At 35.9% G+C, this 18,217-nt stretch overlaps 2 protein-coding genes across 2 annotated transcripts; both read right to left on the bottom strand.

Moving 5' to 3' along the window:
* Positions 1-8,362: 8,362 nt before the first annotated feature.
* On the bottom strand, positions 8,363-9,311 carry LOC127436892 (C-X-C motif chemokine 11-1-like). The gene is made up of 4 exons (XM_051691384.1): positions 9,129-9,311; positions 8,900-9,026; positions 8,718-8,811; positions 8,363-8,583 (listed from the first exon to the last, which is right to left on the bottom strand). The coding sequence occupies exons 1-4, from the start codon at positions 9,184-9,186 to the stop codon at positions 8,545-8,547; spliced, it is 318 nt and encodes a 105-aa protein (XP_051547344.1). The 5' UTR covers positions 9,187-9,311; the 3' UTR covers positions 8,363-8,544.
* A 4,091-nt stretch (positions 9,312-13,402) lies between these two features.
* Positions 13,403-18,117, bottom strand: cxcl20 (chemokine (C-X-C motif) ligand 20). Its single transcript, XM_051691374.1, has 5 exons — positions 18,020-18,117; positions 14,912-15,122; positions 14,194-14,320; positions 13,873-13,974; positions 13,403-13,775 (listed from the first exon to the last, which is right to left on the bottom strand). The coding sequence occupies exons 2-5, from the start codon at positions 14,976-14,978 to the stop codon at positions 13,742-13,744; spliced, it is 330 nt and encodes a 109-aa protein (XP_051547334.1). The 5' UTR covers positions 14,979-15,122; positions 18,020-18,117; the 3' UTR covers positions 13,403-13,741.
* Positions 18,118-18,217: the final 100 nt, after the last annotated feature.

The following is an 18,217-nucleotide window of genomic DNA, read 5'->3' as shown; positions in this document are numbered from 1 at the left end:
TACTCTCTGTGGTGTTGAGGATGCTCTGGGATGCTGTACATTTGCACTGACAATATTCTCTCTATCAGTGTTGGGAAGGTTAGGTTGAAGCTCTGCTGGGAGTTCATTGGGAGTTGTATCCATTGACTCAGGTGTGAAATTCAAGATTTCCTGTGCTTTCTCTGGTCTTACATCCACAGTTGCCTCACTTTTCCTGTTCTGTTCTGTTCTGGACAGCTGACTGATGGGGGGTTCCACAATTTTTCCCACTCTCTTCCTCCTCTGATAAATATAAAACATGAGCACTAATAAACTGCCATATTCCCATTTAAAAATCTGAAAGGTCTGACTACTGTATGAAAGTAATAACTACAAAATAAACTGTTATCCAGACTTGCATTATAGTTTATCAAGATGCATTATCTCTCTTTTCTTTTTGCAAGATATGCTTCTCTTGCAGCCGGATCATTTTTAATGCGCTCCCTGTGTTGTGCTGATTTTTTTTACTTGATAGTGGCATCTAAATTATTAAAGATTATAATCATGAAAAAGGTTTAAAGTGTATAACATCTTTAACTTAAAACTAATAAACATTTTAGAAATGTAATAGATAATCTTAGAGCTTTAAATAACATTATTTATTTCATATAGTGACATTCCTTGCAGTTGCGCCACCTGACTTTTGCAACTAATTTAAAATTAAACAGGCTTCTACTTAGACGCCTGTATTAGATTTAGCTTTTGCTAGCAAGTTCATATATATAATTTTTTTTAATAAAATAAAGAGTTTTATGATAAAGCAACATTTTCCTAGTTTTACATTGGTTGTACCACCTGACATGGAAATTGTACCAGCCTACCTACGATTTTAAAGTAGCTATTTTTTATCAATATTTGAGAGAGATCTACAAACCTTTTCACTCAGCCATAAAGGTCACTTGGGGTCCTCTGGATGATGCAATATCCTGTTTACTGTTAATTACCTCTTCACTTCATAATAAAATCCTATGTTAAGGGTTTTCAAATTACACGAGGAATCGGCGACAGGGGTGAACACATTACAAAACATTTCACTATCGACAAATCCCTGACGACTCTGCCACACGCGAGAAGTGATATGAGATACGAAAACAAATGCATTTCTGAATATGATGTGTATGTTTCTAATCGCCTAAAGGCATCATATCTTTTATTGGTTACAGTATGAAAAAGTACATCCTACTGAAAAATCTACCTGTTTGCTTACCTGACTGTCCAAGAGAATTGGCAATTTCTCTCCATCTCTTCTCTTTCTCCACCCGGTTGTGGTACAGCTCAGAGGAAACATCAAATAGGCACTAGTGCTCCTGCCAATGTTCCACTAATTTGTCCTCCATTTCTTCGGTCCAGTGAGACTTTCTTGATACCGCAGCCATGCTATTTGATGTTCTGTTGCAGGTACATCAGGACTCCTAACACTGAAACTTCCCGTGCTCCGATTCTTGCTCTCTCATTGGCTGTAGGTCAACGCTGCAGTTGTATTCAGTCAAAACACATTTCACATTGCGCGATTTAGAATGGCAGACAGGTCCAGATATTTAACATGCTAGATATCTCGCTGACATCTGCGACGCGTCGGCGCTTCTCTCAGATCGCGTCTTTGATAATTCATACATTGCGTTCGTCGCTCATGGGAGCGAGCTCTGATTTGCCTATGATTTCGGGCTTTTGTCGGGCGATCTCCACAAAACTGTCAGCGAGTGAAAATCGGGCCTAAAATCGTGTAGTGTAAACTCGGCATTAGGGGCAAAATGCTGTACAATACATTGTACTATTTAACTAGAGGTGGTTTTGAATGCACTCTCAGAATTATGCACTGCATCTGGTTAAAATAGAAGTGCAGACATTATCTGTTCCACATATAAGGGTAAAGAAAGACTGAAATATTGAAAATCACAACCAAAGAATTATCAACCTATGAACAAGACCGGGAGCTCTCTTACACGTTTGTTTTCACGTCTCTTACACGCGTGCTGGAAAGCGGGTGTTGCAAAACTCTTAAAGGGACCATGTCCAATTTATGACTAGAGTTAAATTACATTAAATGTATCCATGGCTACATATAAGCAACCAGTATAACTGCTTAAGCCAAGAAACAGCAGTGTGTTTGTTTGTTTGTTTGTGTGTGCTTGAGGGGTGACTGACAGTTTGGCCCTTGCAAAGATGCAGTACCTTATACAGTATAACTTATATGAGGTTACTTATATAGGATGAGGTCCATTTTTAGTTTTCTGGCATTTCTAGTTACACTTATTTTCATATGCCAACGTATTATTTGCGTAATCCAACAATTGTTGGAGTTTCTTTGTTCTCTCTTCAAACTTCATTTGTTCAATCTTAAACAAACAAACAAACAAAACAAAAAAATCCTCTCTTCCTACATTGGAGAATCTGGACTCTGTGATAGATGTATGTGATAGTTTGTGAAGTGATATGATATGTCCTATTTTGAGCGTGGGGTAAAAAAAGAATAAAAACAGTGAAAGTAAATGTTAATGTTATTATGTTAATGTGGATGTCAATCTTAGTTAGATGTTTATGTCTCAGTTTGTAACGGGTTTGGTGTGTTCTGTTTCAGGTGTCTTTTGCTTTGTCATGTCTTTTTTTTTTTTTTTTTTTTTTTGTCTCTTGCTTTCTTGCTTGTTCATGTTTTCTGTTCTTGTTTTCCCAGGATTGTTTCCCAGGTGTGTCTTGTTTAGTAATGAATTATTTTGTAATAAATTGTTATCAGTCTTGTTTTCCTATTAGTCTTTGTGTATTTATACCTCATGTTCCTTTTGTCTCTTATCAAGGATTGATTCTGTATAACCTGGTTCGCCATGGTCTGTTGCATAAACTTACAGATTATTTCAACTAATTTTGGATTTTTTGTTGAGTACCTCCACAAAAAATGCATTTTGGTTTACTATTACTATTCACCTTAGCCTCCATATATTACTCTCACTGTGACTGCCCAGGTAACTTGGAGTCTTGACAGACACAGATGATTTATTTTTATTTATATAAAATGTTTATTTGACACTATGCATCAACATAGAGGGCAATTAAATAATTTAACAAACCTATACAGTGATACAAATTAAAATAGCAATGCACAACAGTGTTTATTATTTAGCTTTATGTATGGAAAAAAAACAAGAAAATACACATAGTGGAACATTTTTAAATAAAATATCACTTTATTAGTTACATCAGTTTTTTGGTAGTCAGTTGCATAAGTTAAAAATAAATATTTACATTACTAACTAGTTTGTACAGTTGTTCAAATGTCAAGCTCGGTAAGTGTAAAAAAAAACAACTGAATTTAATACAATTACAGATTAAACAGCGACTGATTTCATGGTGCTCATATAATGGCAGGTGGTGCAGTGCTCTTTTGGTGAGATTCTGGTTAAATTTAGACTCGGGATTCAAGCATTTCTGCTCTGCACTCTTCAGGGTGACACTGGAAATAAAAAAAGGAAAGGTGAGCTGAATGTGTTGATCAAGAGATTGTTAAGCTAGCAGCTGAAATATACCATCAAAGTGTAAATATGCAAAAATCATTATGACTGTGCTTACACAATCTCCTGGTTTCCACACAATGGGCTTGTAGGAATGATTTCAATTTTCTCAAGCACCATTCGTAAAACCACGTCCACTCCTTTGTCAGCACAAAAGCACCTGACTTTGACCTGTCCTGCCATGAAAGAGAGATGAGGTCGACTATTAGCTGCAGCACAGAATAATAATAAACTAATATCAAGATACAGTTAAATAAGCTAAATATAAATAGGTCTTGCATTTGCATATTATGAAATACTCACCCTGTACTTCTGCTGCAAGCAGACATAGAAAAACAACAATTGCAACAGTCTTCATTATGATTTCAATGTTTTGATGATTTTCTTTTTGTAAATGCAAAATGTCTGGAGAAGAGTAGTATGACTGAAGAAGAGGGTCAGGGGTTTCCCCTGTAGTGCTGTTCTCAATTTATGTTCCCCAAGCACAGCAGTTTCAATTTCCTTTTTTTTGGAAATGCTGTGTGCTATAGATATGTAGCATTGTTGCATGTAATCTAGTGCTGAGATTGTTATTTTGAATAAGGAATAGTTATAGTTTATGTCATTGCAATAGTGTGAATTCCATCAAACCCTCTTTCCAGTCCTGCACAAGAAGTATATTAATCCACTGATCATTTTGGTAGTCTATCAACCTGCCAGCATGTTACAGGGATGCAAACTACTCACCTTGTGGCTAAAGTCAGTTTGGCTAAAGTGTTTGGTAAAATGATCACATTTAATGTATTAAAATAACTTGAAATGAGTATAAGCTTTAACACTTAAAAAACTTTAAATACAACAAACAAATCAACTGAAAATACACCTCTGGAACACGTGCTATGATGTGCATAAATTATTAAAAGAAATGCATTTATTTATCCAACATTTATGCCGATTTTGTTTAAATTGTAACACGACAGAAGTATTTTGGATTAAGAAATTAACAATTTTATGATGATGAAAACATCATCACACTATTAAGTGAGCTCTTAAGTCAACTATACTTTCATATAGACATATATACACCACAAACCAACCAAACATCTCTTTAAAAAGGGAAAAAGTTCAACAGTTCTCACTACCTTTTTATTTTAAATAGAATCTTTATAAGAAGTGTCACATTTAAGAGGAAACTAATCTGTTTTGCAAACTGATGCTGATCCTGATCTCCTGAACTAAAAGTATGTAGAGTTAAGCACCTAGTTAAGGTGTTTCAGAATTTATTGGAGATAATTTAGTAGTTAAAGATGTAATAAAGAACCAACGTTGTTCAATGAATGAATCTATTCTAGCCTACATGTTTATTAATGATTTGTAAAGTATTTATTTTAATCTGCGATTCTGAGTACTTTAACTAATATAGTAAACACATTACTATTGTGTTGTGTAGAATCATTTATAATTCTAATTTTTACCCCAATTCTTCATCAGCTTCACTGAAAAAAATTAAATATTAATCGATACTTTCAGTGCTCTGAATAGACTTGCCCCTCACTATCTACACCCCTTGCACTATTAGGTCCTATAAAGGTCATTTACTGCAGACTGTGTGGACTGTCCACAGTGAGTAGCACATCATTTACTGCTGTCAGCCCTCGACTTTGGAACACACTCCCCCATGATCTTACATAGTTTTCCTCCAAGACAAAAAATAAAAACTCCTTTTTCACAGTGCTGTTATTGTTTTCTGAAAAAAAAATTATTATTTCTCTATCGCCTATGCAGCTTTCTCAGTCACATGAGTATTCTAATCAAAGGTAGCCAAGGATACGGCTTGTAAAACCAATACAATCACACCGTGCTATTTGAAGTACATGATTGGATTAAACTATCCAATTACAATCCCCTATCAATAGACGTCCAGTTAGTGAACTGATTGAAGAGTCAATTTGAAAGAGCACACAGATGAAATTGCGGCTGGAAAAATGTCAAGGAAGCGTGCATATACATTTAATGAGGATCTTCAAAAAGAGTTTACATTTCTAAAAAAAGGAGTCACAGACAGAGCCCAGTAAAGTGAAGTGTGAGATTTGTGGAGCTCGCTTTTCCATCGCCCATGGAGACCGCACCGACATCACGCAGCATGTTCATACAAAAAAGCATGTGGATGCTGCTAAAATTAAGTGTACCACACCAAGTGTTAGCGATTTTTTTGTGAAGCAAAGTTCTGAATCTGACAAGGTGCACACAAGTGAAGGACTTTTTGCTTATCATTCTGTTGTGCATGGCCATAGCTTTGCACATTCATGACCTTAGAAAAGTCTTGCAGGCCAGGCTGGAGGAATCATTCATACCCTCTGACATTAAAAAGCAGTTGGATGCCCTGGTTGAAGCTGGTGACCTGCGAGCGGATGATTTCTTTTGTGCAGTGAGAAACTTTTGTTCAGCATTGGTAGATTACCCCCAAAATTGGAGCCGCTCATTGGAGAACACAGAAAAACTTGAGTGGGCCCTACTGAGAGACATCCCAGAGTGGAAAGACATTCAGAGCAGCCTCAAACACTTCTACTCCAGAATCCCCGCTCTCAGTTTGATTGACGAAACCACGCTCTTCGATGAGTGGGCTTGCACGAAAAACATTATCACTCGTCACATCACTGAGTGGAACATGAACAAGACGGCCGTGTCTGAGAGATGGACAGACATTTTTTGTGAGCTGGAGAGCAAGACCATCAACTTCAGAGTCTTAGCCAAGGTCGTGGAGTTTGTTTTATGCCTGCCTGAGACATCTGCATCTGTGGAGCATGTGTTCTCATTAATGAACGCAGCATGGACAAATCTCGACTCAGTGTAACAGTCATGAAGGCAATGCTTTTCGTACATCTTAATTTTGGACTGGACTGTTCTGCATTTTACAATAAACTCTTGAAAGACAAGCAAACACTGAGAAAAATTGCTGCCAGCGGAAAGTACAAGGTGACAACAGTTACAGATGCGGATGCACCCTCTACTCCATTTCATTTTTGCTGGGAGGGGGCTGTCCCATTTTCCACAAGCGGGAATCTGGTCACCCTAGTTATTGTCCCGCTTTTAATGACAATTTATATGTAACTTTTGTAACTTGTTTGCTGCTATTTTGTTGTTTCTGAATTCAGCCCCCATGTGCTGCTTTGGAGTCTTGAGATATTTTCCCATGCCCTTTCTTAACCATCATCTCTTTCTTTCAAAGTTTATGTTTTGTCTACATTAATTAAATTGTCTGCATTTTTTATTTATTTATTTATTTTTTTGCTCCATTTCATGTGTTTTGTTGTATTTTTGTATAGTTACCTTCAGTTTTAGAAATGTGCAAAATACAAAGTAGAAATACTGATATACTTTTCAACATTACTATTTTTTGAAGAAATCAAAATGAATTAAATCACAATTATGTGGAAAATGTATAATGTCTCAAATGTTTCAAATAAATAAATAATTTTCATACAAGTAGTAAGTGATGTGGAAACAGTGAGCTGGCTGCTAGTTGCCCAGGCAGTGTCTCTGATGTTTTATATCATGACCAGTTTACACTACCAGTCATAATAAGTTCAACCAACTTTATGAGGTATCTATCTGGGATGCTTTTTAAACAGTATTGAAGGTGACTAATTTTAAGAATTTAAACTAGAGATGTTCCGATACCATTTTGTTTTGTTTTTTTGTTTTTTTTGAGAAAGAATACGTGTACCGATACTTTTCTTTTTTAGTACTAGCCAATACCAAGTCCAACACCTGTTTTTTTTTTTTTACTCAATATCAGCAGATTATTTCAGTCTTACCATCAAAATTGTGTTTAAATTAATTAATTAATTAAAACTTTAATCAAATGAAAGTATAACAATTAATTTTCAACATGAAATTGTATTATTTTTATCAAATGAAGTGATTTTATACAGAACCTCATAGTACAATCTTAAATAAAACACTTAAGTTTTTTGTTTTTGTCAGATAAAGTGCTGCATAATACAGCATCACAGATGTGAGATGTTGCTTAAATATAATACAGTTACTATTGATGTATTATTATTATTATTAGTAGTAGTATAACAGTGAGTATTACATAACTATACAGTAATGATCTATTTCTGTCATACTTGTTTCATTTAAATTGAGCTTTTATTTTGAAGTGTTTCTGTGTGGTTAGACCAAGGAGCTCTGGCATAATGATGGCAGATTCCCAATCCTGAAAAGCAGGTCTACATGAATCACAGTAATTATTAAACTGCAAAGGGCTACTAAATAATAAATAAATATGTAGTCTGTATATGACTCATGCTAAAAAGTGAATTAGCCCTCTACCTGCTGTCATCTGCTACAAACAGAGCATGCGATGCTCATAATAGTGTTTTCCGTGTATGAGCCAAGGATCTCTAAAGGTATGAGCAGTTTGTGTCTCTATGCCTGCACAACACCTGCGCCACACATTCACAAGCACTCACATTTAAATTTATCTAATTAAATCGCAGCTTTTGCTGGTAAATAATCTCACTAGGACATGACATGATTTTAATCTGTGCGCTGAATATTTACGTAATGACATTCATACGTCAGATGGTATTGGAGCATTTTTACGAGTATGAGCACAAGTACATAAGCGTGGTATTGGACCCGATTCCGATACCAGTATCGATATTGGTGCATCCCTAATTTAAACATAAGACAAAGATAAGTAGATCATAAGAAACTAATTAGTCAAGTACTGTATGTCCAAAAGTTTGACTATTAGTGTAAATACTTCATATTATATATATATTTACTGTATATGCCTGCACCGAGTGCATTCTAGCAACAATAAAACATTAACACTTTTCAAAAGTTATGAAGACTTAATAAAAGTTTATTTGACATTTTCTCTGACAATAAACAACATAAACAACAGCAGGACACCTTGGTTTGTTTAATAAATTAAGCATGAGATATACTATTCAATATAGTGTTTACATTATGTGTAATACATTAAATAATCAATACAGCTTTTAATGACGGAGTCCACAACCTCCACACTTCATGAGTTGAACCACTTCACAGATTTTGCTGAGCTCTCCTAAAAAGGAAAGATCATCCAGTATTATTCAATTATAGCCATTTATTCATTTTTAACCTATGAAAGACAGATTAGCTCAGGATTTCACTGTCACTTCTAATGTTCTAATGGCACTGATCAGGTAATACACTTACCTCTTCTTTTTTTGCAATCATCTCAATAATGTTCTTGACAAATAATGACTTTGGGTTTAAGCATCTCAGCCCAGTAATATTCTTCAGTGTGACACTGTTCAAAAACATCATAAAGTGATTAGAAGGGAATAAAATAGATGTAGTATTTCTCAAATTTGATTTAGAATAATCAATGTACTTACACAACTTCCAGATGTCTACAAGACGGACTAACGGGGTGAATTACAACCTTCTCTATCAACTTTGGCTGGACCATTTTGACACTTCGACCCTGACATAAACACCGTTGGCTGCCAAACCCAGGCTGCCCTATAGGACAACACCAACAAATGAGTGATTATTCTGAAACATCAAAACACGAGATTGTGAAAGGGGTAGTTAAAATGCCAGAACAAAGTCAAAAGATCTTACCTTTTACAGCAAAAATAGTCAGAAAGACAAAAACAAATAAAGCTGCCAAAGTCTTCATTATTTAAAGTCTTGAGAGTCTTCACCTTGTAACAGCTCAGATAGCTGAATGTGAGATAATTAGCTGACTGGCCTCTCTTTTATGCATTCAGAGATGTTCTAGGATTTCCCTGTTTAATGCAAAACAAAACTTGGTTCCACTTTTCTCATAATAGCTGTTCTTCCATCTCACCCCATTTCAAGGAAATGAAGAGAAACAACGTGCATACAATTTCTGGAGGTTTACATCATTTTGTTTGGATTTTGATTGTTGACTAATTAGTCTTTAAATGTATATTATATGTAAATATACACACATTATGTAATGCTCAAGATGTTATCATGGTAGAATAGGAAAAGAAAAAGTAAGGATGTGATTTAAACTCGATTCAGAAGCAAACACAAACATTTTTACGCAAAATCGGATAGAGTGACTCTTTGATAATCTCATGGTATTTCTGCATCATGCTTTGCCTTTACATGGGTACTTTTGTGTTACATCAGTGCAATGTAACTATCAAGATGGCAATATTATAAATACTATGAAGTATTCATTTTATTTATACAGTATTTATAGATTTCCAGGACATATATTATAAACTGGAATAGCTGATATAAGCATGATGCTGTAAGACTGGCACAAAATTGTTTGCATCACTTCCGGGAAAGTCAAAGAACTCTGCGAGAACCAACCTCATAAAACTCTCACACAGAGGAGCATCTCCACCTGAGAAAACACACCGCACTGATTGGGGACCATAAAACGCAAATCACACTCACATCTGTTCTCTCTCTCTCACCTCAGATCACTTTAAGGACACCAAAAACTAAGTTATGACTTATCCTGTACTGTAATGTAAAAGGTTTTCTGATCATACATGTTTGGTAACATTCAAGAGGTCTCAGTGCAACTGGTAAAACGGTCTCATTCCCTTTCAGCAAAGTCAAATCACAAGTAAGATTTAAGAACTTAGTAAAATACTGTATTCTTTCAGGGGCATGACCCCTCCCAGGTCTCTCCCAGACCAGATGCTCTATGCAGATTAGGTGCATTCTTTGTAAACATCAATCAAACACTCAATCACAAGTTTCAGAGGTCTACCTTCAAACCCCTAAATTGTAAACCAAATCCTGGATAACATCAAACACACACATCTGAAATAACAATAGAATCGTTTTGGTATTTAAGGAGAGATGACAAAGGAATCAGTGTCTCTGTAGCCGGATGATCCACACAGTAAACATTGTGTGTAGTTTTTTCACTACCAGGTAATTGCAATTTGAATTTCTTTTGTTTGGTAAATGTTTGAATGGAATGCAACTTTAATTATATTATTATGCTTGGTTCACTGATAGCTTTGAGTTTGATTTATTATTTTAATTGGATTGTTTGAATGTATTACTATTACCTGGTAAATAAACTGTTATTATGATTCATTCTGAAGGACTGTTTTCTAGTATATTTCTTATTAACTACAAATCTATGGTCAGAGTTGACTTAACTAAGCTGCTTCAGAAGTAACCCATTAGTTAAGTACAGGTGCATCTCAATAAATTAGTATGTCGTGGAAAAGTTCATTTATTTCAGTAATTCAACTCAAATTGAATAAATTCAATGCACACAGACTGAAGTAGTTTAAGTCTTTGGTTCTTTTAATTGTGATGATTTTGGCTCACATTTAACAAAAACCCACCAATTCACTATCTCAAAAAATTAGAATATTGTGACATGCCAATCAGCTAATCAACTCAAAACACCTGCAAAGGTTTCCTGAGCCTTCAAAATGGTCTCTCAGTTTGGTTCACTAGGCTACACAATCATGGGGAAGACTGCTGATCTGACAGTTGTCCAGAAGACAATCATTGACACCCTTCACAAGGAGGGTAAGCCACAAACATTCATTGCCAAAGAAGCTGGCTGTTCACAGAGTACTGTATCCAAGCATGTTAACAGAAAGTTGAGTGGAAGGAAAAAGTGTGGAAGAAAAAGATGCACAACCAACCAAGAGAACCGCAACCTTATGATTGTCAAGCAAAATCGATTCAAGAATTTGGGTGAACTTCACAAGGAATGGACTGAGGCTGGGGTCAAGGCATCAAGAGCCACCACACACAGACGTGTCAAGGAATTTGGCTACAGTTGTCGTATTCCTCTTGTTAAGCCACTCCTGAACCACAGACAACGTCAGAGGCGTGTTACCTGGGCTAAGGAGAAGAAGAACTGGACTGTTGCCCAGTGGTCCAAAGTCCTCTTTTCAGATGAGAGCAAGTTTTGTATTTCATTTGGAAACCAAGGTCCTAGAGTCTGGAGGAAGGGTGGAGAAGCTCATAGCCCAAGTTGCTTGTTAAGTTTCCACAGTCTGTGATGATTTGGGGTGCAATGTCATCTGCTGGTATTGGTCCATTGTGTTTTTTGAAAACCAAAGTCACTGCACCCGTTTACCAAGAAATTTTGGAGCACTTCATGCTTCCTTCTGCTGACCGGCTTTTAAAAGATGCTGATTTCATTTTCCAGCAGGATTTGGCACCTGCCCACACTGCCAAAAGCACCAAAAGTTGGTTAAATGACCATGGTGTTGGTGTGCTTGACTGGCCAGCAAACTCACCAGACCTGAACCCCATAGAGAATCTATGGGGTATTGTCAAGAGGAAAATGAGAAACAAGAGACCAAAAAGTGCAGATGAGCTGAAGGCCACTGTCAAAGAAACCTGGGCTTCCATACCACCTCAGCAGTGCCACAAACTGATCACCGCCATGCCACGCCGAATTGAGGCAGTAATTAAAACAAAAGGAGCCCCTACCAAGTATTGAGTACATATACAGTAAATGAACATACTTTCCAGAAGGCCAACAATTCACTAAAAATGTTTATTTTATTGGTCTTATGATGTATTCTAATTTTTTGAGATAGTGAATTGGTGGGTTTTTGTTAAATGTGAGCCAAAATCATCACAATTAAAAGAACCAAAGACTTAAACTACTTCAGTCTGTGTGCATTTAATTTATTTAATACATGAGTTTCACAATTTGAGTTGAATTACTGAAATAAATGAACTTTTCCACGACATTCTAATTTATTGAGATGCACCTGTATGTACTAAAAGGCTAAATGGCGAACCGAGAATCTATAATAGAATTTAGCCAAGTAGAATTAAACGGGAATATTAAGAGTAGGACCGAGAATCTGTAAAACAGATCTTAATTGACTGGGGCTAAACGGTGAGTCGAGAATCAATATGAACTTAGCTAAATCAGACTAAACAGATAAAGCCGAGAATCTATAAGTCTAAAACTTACTAATATCTGAAACTGATGAATTTGTAGTTAAAGGACCTGTGTCCGGCCGCCACAGGACCCTAATAGCATTGAAATAACAAATGCTGTCTAGAAGAGAGAATTACTAAAATTCAGAGCATTAGATACATACGAGGTTTTTCATAATTGGAGTCAGATGAAATAAAGAAAATAATTAATGATAAGATTAATAAAACATGGAACTCAAATCAAATAATCAAAGTATTATTTAATGTCGCGCACAATAAGACAGAACACGCAGGAGACCTTCAGCCACGCCATTGGATACTGTCCTTGGACCAGTGGGTGTCTTCCCCCTTACAATGCTGTAATTCTTATACTCAAGTTACGTATGAATACAGCATTCTGATGTCCTTTCACTTCCTGAACACTGGGGACTTTTCCCATTAATGACAGGACTGAGCACACATGTTTGTGAGTACACACATCTCTTTCTCTCTCTCTCTCTGTGTGTGTGTGTGTGTGTGTGTGTGTGGGTGTTATGGTTGTGAAGGGCAATTCCAAGGAATTCTATGCAGAGGAGGGACAATTTAAAATTCAGGCACTGACTGCTCTATTCAGAGTGGGGTTCATTCCACTGGCCATCAATTTATTTTCCCTAATAAAATAGGGTGTATTATATGAGCATGAGTAAGCATGTCATGCTTTGTACGTAATGAGACAACAACAGTAGTGTATTGTTGTAATTATTATTTTTTTTCTTCAGTTAAATGAAATCCGAATCAACAAGCAATATTTGACAGACTTTGCAAAATGAGTGAATCTTAATAGTAGAAAAAATATTGTTTTATATTATAGTAGTAACTGAAAGAATAAACAGTCTGGATCACATTCATCCTTATGAAATTAAATTAAATTATATATGAAACACTTTAAATGCTTCATAGTAATATTCTTAAGATTGTTTGTAAATGAAACCACATTCCCATGGAAATGATTTTTATTGCTTAGTTATATCACAGACCACTTTTCTTTGGATAAGAAACAATTATATGAATAAACAAGTTACAAAATATTGTGAATAAAAAACAATTACACAAGGTGTCCAATACTTCATCCAATATTTCAGTTAAGAACTTTCTTTACAGAACAAAAAATTGACTACAATTTAAAACCATCATATATATTTTATAGTTAGAAAATGTGTAACAAAATAAAAAAAAAAACATTTTAAAAAGTAAGAAAATGTACAGTTATGGTAAATGGCTTTGCTAGACCATGAAATATAGTCATCTTCATTTTTATTCTTCCTTTTTCTTCCTTAATACTTTCGCTTTTTGTTTTGCCTCTTGAGACTGATGGCAAAATGAACACACAGAATTGAATTCTTAGAACATTCTGTAAACAGATATTGGTTATATGTAGACTGTAGGTGTATATACAGTAGCTTACCCTTTGCTGCTGATTAACATCTGTCCTTGCTTCTCACTTGGATCCAGACACACCCACCGTTTTCCCATTCCTTTTCCCATTCCTTTTCTCTTTACAGTCAATCTAAGCACAGCAGGAACACAAATCAGGAACCAATTTATTGAAGTAGACTTTATATTATTGATGGCTTTTAACATGAGCACAAGCACAATAATGAGCACAAGAATGTATTTATTGTACAGGTTTTACAATATATTAATGAATCATATTGCAAACATTATAAAACAGAAATTTATACTTAAAAACATAATTATTTAAGAAGAGTTGTTAAAGACTACTTACAAAATCTCAGTCTGTGAGCAGGAGGCACTGGGTGGAAACAATCTGAATGTACGAACTGATCCAGGCTTTACTGATTTTAGCATTGTCCCATGGCATAAACACCGTCCTGCAGACCCCCCGACGTGCGCTAAAATACAACAGTTGTGAAATAAGTTCATGGGTTAAGATAAATAATGGATGCAGAGCAGGAAAATCATTGTTCTAAGCAAGAAACACACACACACACACACACACACACACACACAGACAGAGTGGGGATTTTTTTTTTTTTACATGCTAAGATTCTCTGATTGGTATACACATTGCTGCAACACACCTATTTGTTGTCTGTTTGGATTTGGTTGCATAGACCTCAAACAGAAATAACATCCTGGACAACAATTGTCATTCTGAAAAGTCAGAGTCAGAGCATGTTAGCAGTTTTAAGTGTAATTTGTGGTAACGGATGGTAAAGCTTTAATAAAATGTGTAGTAGGTTGCAATTTGATGAAATTAAAATATTTCAAACATCTGACAGGGAAAAAAATATTCATTTCAAATTCATTCATTCATTATTATGCAGCGTAGGGGTCTTGGAGGAAATAACGTCAATCTCAACAGAACATGGGGGTCTATGAGAGTAATAATTAGTGTTAAAGAGTTAAAAGTCTTACAAGCTTTAATCGTTGATCAGTTTGCGTGTTGCCAATGTAGTGAAAGACAATAAATACCAACTCACCTGCACAGTTTGTAAGACTGACTCCAAACACAAGGGCACACAGCAATGTGAGAAAAAACAGATTCATTGCAAATGTATCAGATGAGTCCGTACAGACAAGAGGCGATGATCTAAACTGCAGAGGAATGTCTCACCCTATGAAGTCTTTCCTTTATAAACCAGCTACTTACTTTCATTTTCTAACCTTCCAATGAACTTATCTCAGCAAAACCTTGGGGTAGGACACAATAGGAACTGTCCCACACATAGCTTGTTTTAACAATTGAAAGTCAATATGGTATCTGTATTAACCCCTAAATGCACGGGTATTTCACCAAACATTATTACAGACTCGGGTCTTTAGAAACCCAGCACATATACAGTATCTATCACAAATGAATCTCCAAAATGCCCAGATACTGTAAAAGTTTCAAGGCATTTTCAAGACAATTAGAAAATAACAGAATATAATTTATTCTGATATATTTTGTTGTTTTATTTTCATATATCAAAGAGATGATGCAACAAATCAGGACAAATCTAGAACAGGATTCATTACTTTCAAACTGAAATTTGAAGCAACTGGCTGTTAAACATGTATTGTGATGCAAAAACGACACTATTTTATACCTTGGGTCTCTAATGACCCTATACACTTCTGGTACTTAAGCAAGTATAAAAAAATATATATAGGTTGCATTTTTCCCTCTTACATTACATATATACTCCACTGATGGTTAGGTTTAGGTTTGGGGTGGGGGGTACGATTTATAAAATATACATTCCTCTTCACTGTATTACAGCCTGTACAGCTGAAAACAACTCGCTTTTGGCGCCCCTCCTTGGACATTACACCCACTCACACATGGAGCTCACACATGCCCATATGCCCAATAACACTTACCGCTTTGGCCACTGAATGTGTAACATTGGCAGAATCAAATAGGTGGGAACCTAGGTCAGATCAGAATTGTTTGGATATAGACCATAAAAAAAAAAAAAGGAAAAAAAAGTGGGGAGATATCTCTTCAACATGTCTACAAAAAGAACACAAGCTGTCAGTGTTGTCCCACATATTTGGAAATGTTAGAGGTAATAGAGTTAAAATATAAACATATATTATGTTTAGAATTTTGAAATGTATTTCCTTGACCTTGTTGGAAATACAAGAGCAAGGCAGACTGTGTTATACCTTTACTCCCTGGACTAAATCTTAAGTGATTTTTAATAAAGTGAATTAACCCTGTCACAGTATTAATTCCTTAAAGGAAACTGGGAAGCCGTGGTACGGTATATATTGCTCATAAATCAACATATTGCCAGACTCATTTTATTATCAAATCAAGATTATTCATAAAGCCGGAGCGTTGTTATGGACCATACGCGACGTGGGTGGGTTAAGCCGTTGCACACTGTCTCCAGGACGCGAGCGGGGACTGATTTGGGGTGGCATCTGCCACCCCGTGCCACCCTTCTAGCCCTGTGTCTTGATTTGTCTTGATAATTGTGTTTTGTCTCTTTGTATTTGTTTATTACTGATCCTGAAATTGTTTTACAATATTGTTGTTCAAAATAAATACATAAATAAATACAAAAATACAATGAACCAGAACACAGATCAGGCCATGTGAGGGGAGAAACAAGCCCTGTGTCTCTTTTCATATACTTATTATGCACAAAACATCACTCCAAAAAAAAAACAAAAAAAGACTTTGTCATTAAAAATTGATCTTCAGGGAAGTGTACCTGGGCACTGCAGGAGGACAGAAAAATGTGAAGAGTAGTAATGTGTAGTTTTCTTTTTAATGCCATCTGATCTGTCCTCTCTTTGGACAACCATGGTCACACTAGTTTAATAGCTCTAGAGGTGCCCAAACTTTTTTCTGCGAATGGCTACAAATCAAACTCGATTGAGGGCCAAAAGAAAATGTTGCATTATATCAAACAGTATTATATTAAAATATAAAAGTTGCCCTGGTTACCCTCCTTTATTATTTTATAATATGAAAAAAATAAATAAATAAATAAAAACACTACTCTTCATTATTCATATATGGCAAGGCCATCAAATCATTTGGCCCGTGGGCCCTAGTTTGGGCATCTCTGCTCTAAACAAACTGTATTTTTATTGTAATTCAAATTGGGGTGCTTCAAATCATGAATGAGTGTAATAAGATTAATATTCAGAGAAATCTGAAATCAATGAAACCAAGAGTAATGCCAACACAAACAGACAATGGTGAATCAGTTTGAAGCATAAAGTACTTGTGATGCGCCCTCTGGTGGTGCATAGGACAATCTGCATATTTATAACAATGAACCATAGTCAACTTAAAGGTGCAATATGTAATATATTTACTGTACTAAAACATTAAATTATCATAATATGTTATCAGAGATTTAGGAAACATGCTAAGTTGAAATTCTGGCTTCTCCGAATACAAGGCTACAGCCAGTATATTCTACTTTGAAATTTCCGGGCCGGAATTTCTGTTTGTGTTTTGGCCTGTGTGATCCGGCCCACTGCACATTTCCCAATAGTATTTCTACACCCGGGGTTGCCAGATTTGAAACAAGTTAGCGGGCAAACACAGCCATGGAAGCCAGTAATACATCTAGCTAACATTGACAGAGTTATTAAAAATCCACATGAGCTGGTTTATAATTGGAAAACAGTAAAAACTTTGCAAACGTATACATTAGCTGATCAACTTACAGTGTAAGGCTCGTCGTTTGCCATTGTCAGTTTGCTCGTTCCTGTTGTTTGTTTCTCAACCTGGCAACCCACGAGAGCTTTGAGTCTGGGGGGAGGGGACGGGAGGGGACACAACTCTCTCCAGTATTTTGAATTTGGATTGCAGTACCCATTTTAAACGCATGATGACAATGTTACATATTGCTCCTCTAAAAATTGGTGGGAACTCATCTCGGTATTTAAGCAAGAATGTACTTCATGTACAGACTGTCAGTTTTTGCTGCTTATTTATATAAAATAGGGTAGAAATTAAATGACGTTTTTGTATTTGACAATGTTGTCAATACTGTTACTGTTTTTAATGTTGTACCAATGAGAGAGTTGTACAATTGTGTGATATGACAAACACATAATTATGATATAGTTAGGTCTACCGTTTGATGCGTCTCAGTTTGCCCTCCCGCTGTTTATTCAGGTCAATGACAGTGAACTTCTGGTCAAGCTGCTGCTCCTTTAACTGCGCTCAGCCAGCTGGAAGTCTACGTCACACCAGATGACCTGCATTTGAATCATATGTTTTATTTCTTTATCTTTTCGACCGGGGATATTGCAACAACGCAGGCTGCATGCTA

This window comes from Myxocyprinus asiaticus, chromosome 4, assembly GCF_019703515.2.
Source record: "Myxocyprinus asiaticus isolate MX2 ecotype Aquarium Trade chromosome 4, UBuf_Myxa_2, whole genome shotgun sequence".
Taxonomy (NCBI): domain Eukaryota; kingdom Metazoa; phylum Chordata; class Actinopteri; order Cypriniformes; family Catostomidae; genus Myxocyprinus; species Myxocyprinus asiaticus.
This window is presented reverse-complemented; position numbering and strand designations above follow the sequence as displayed.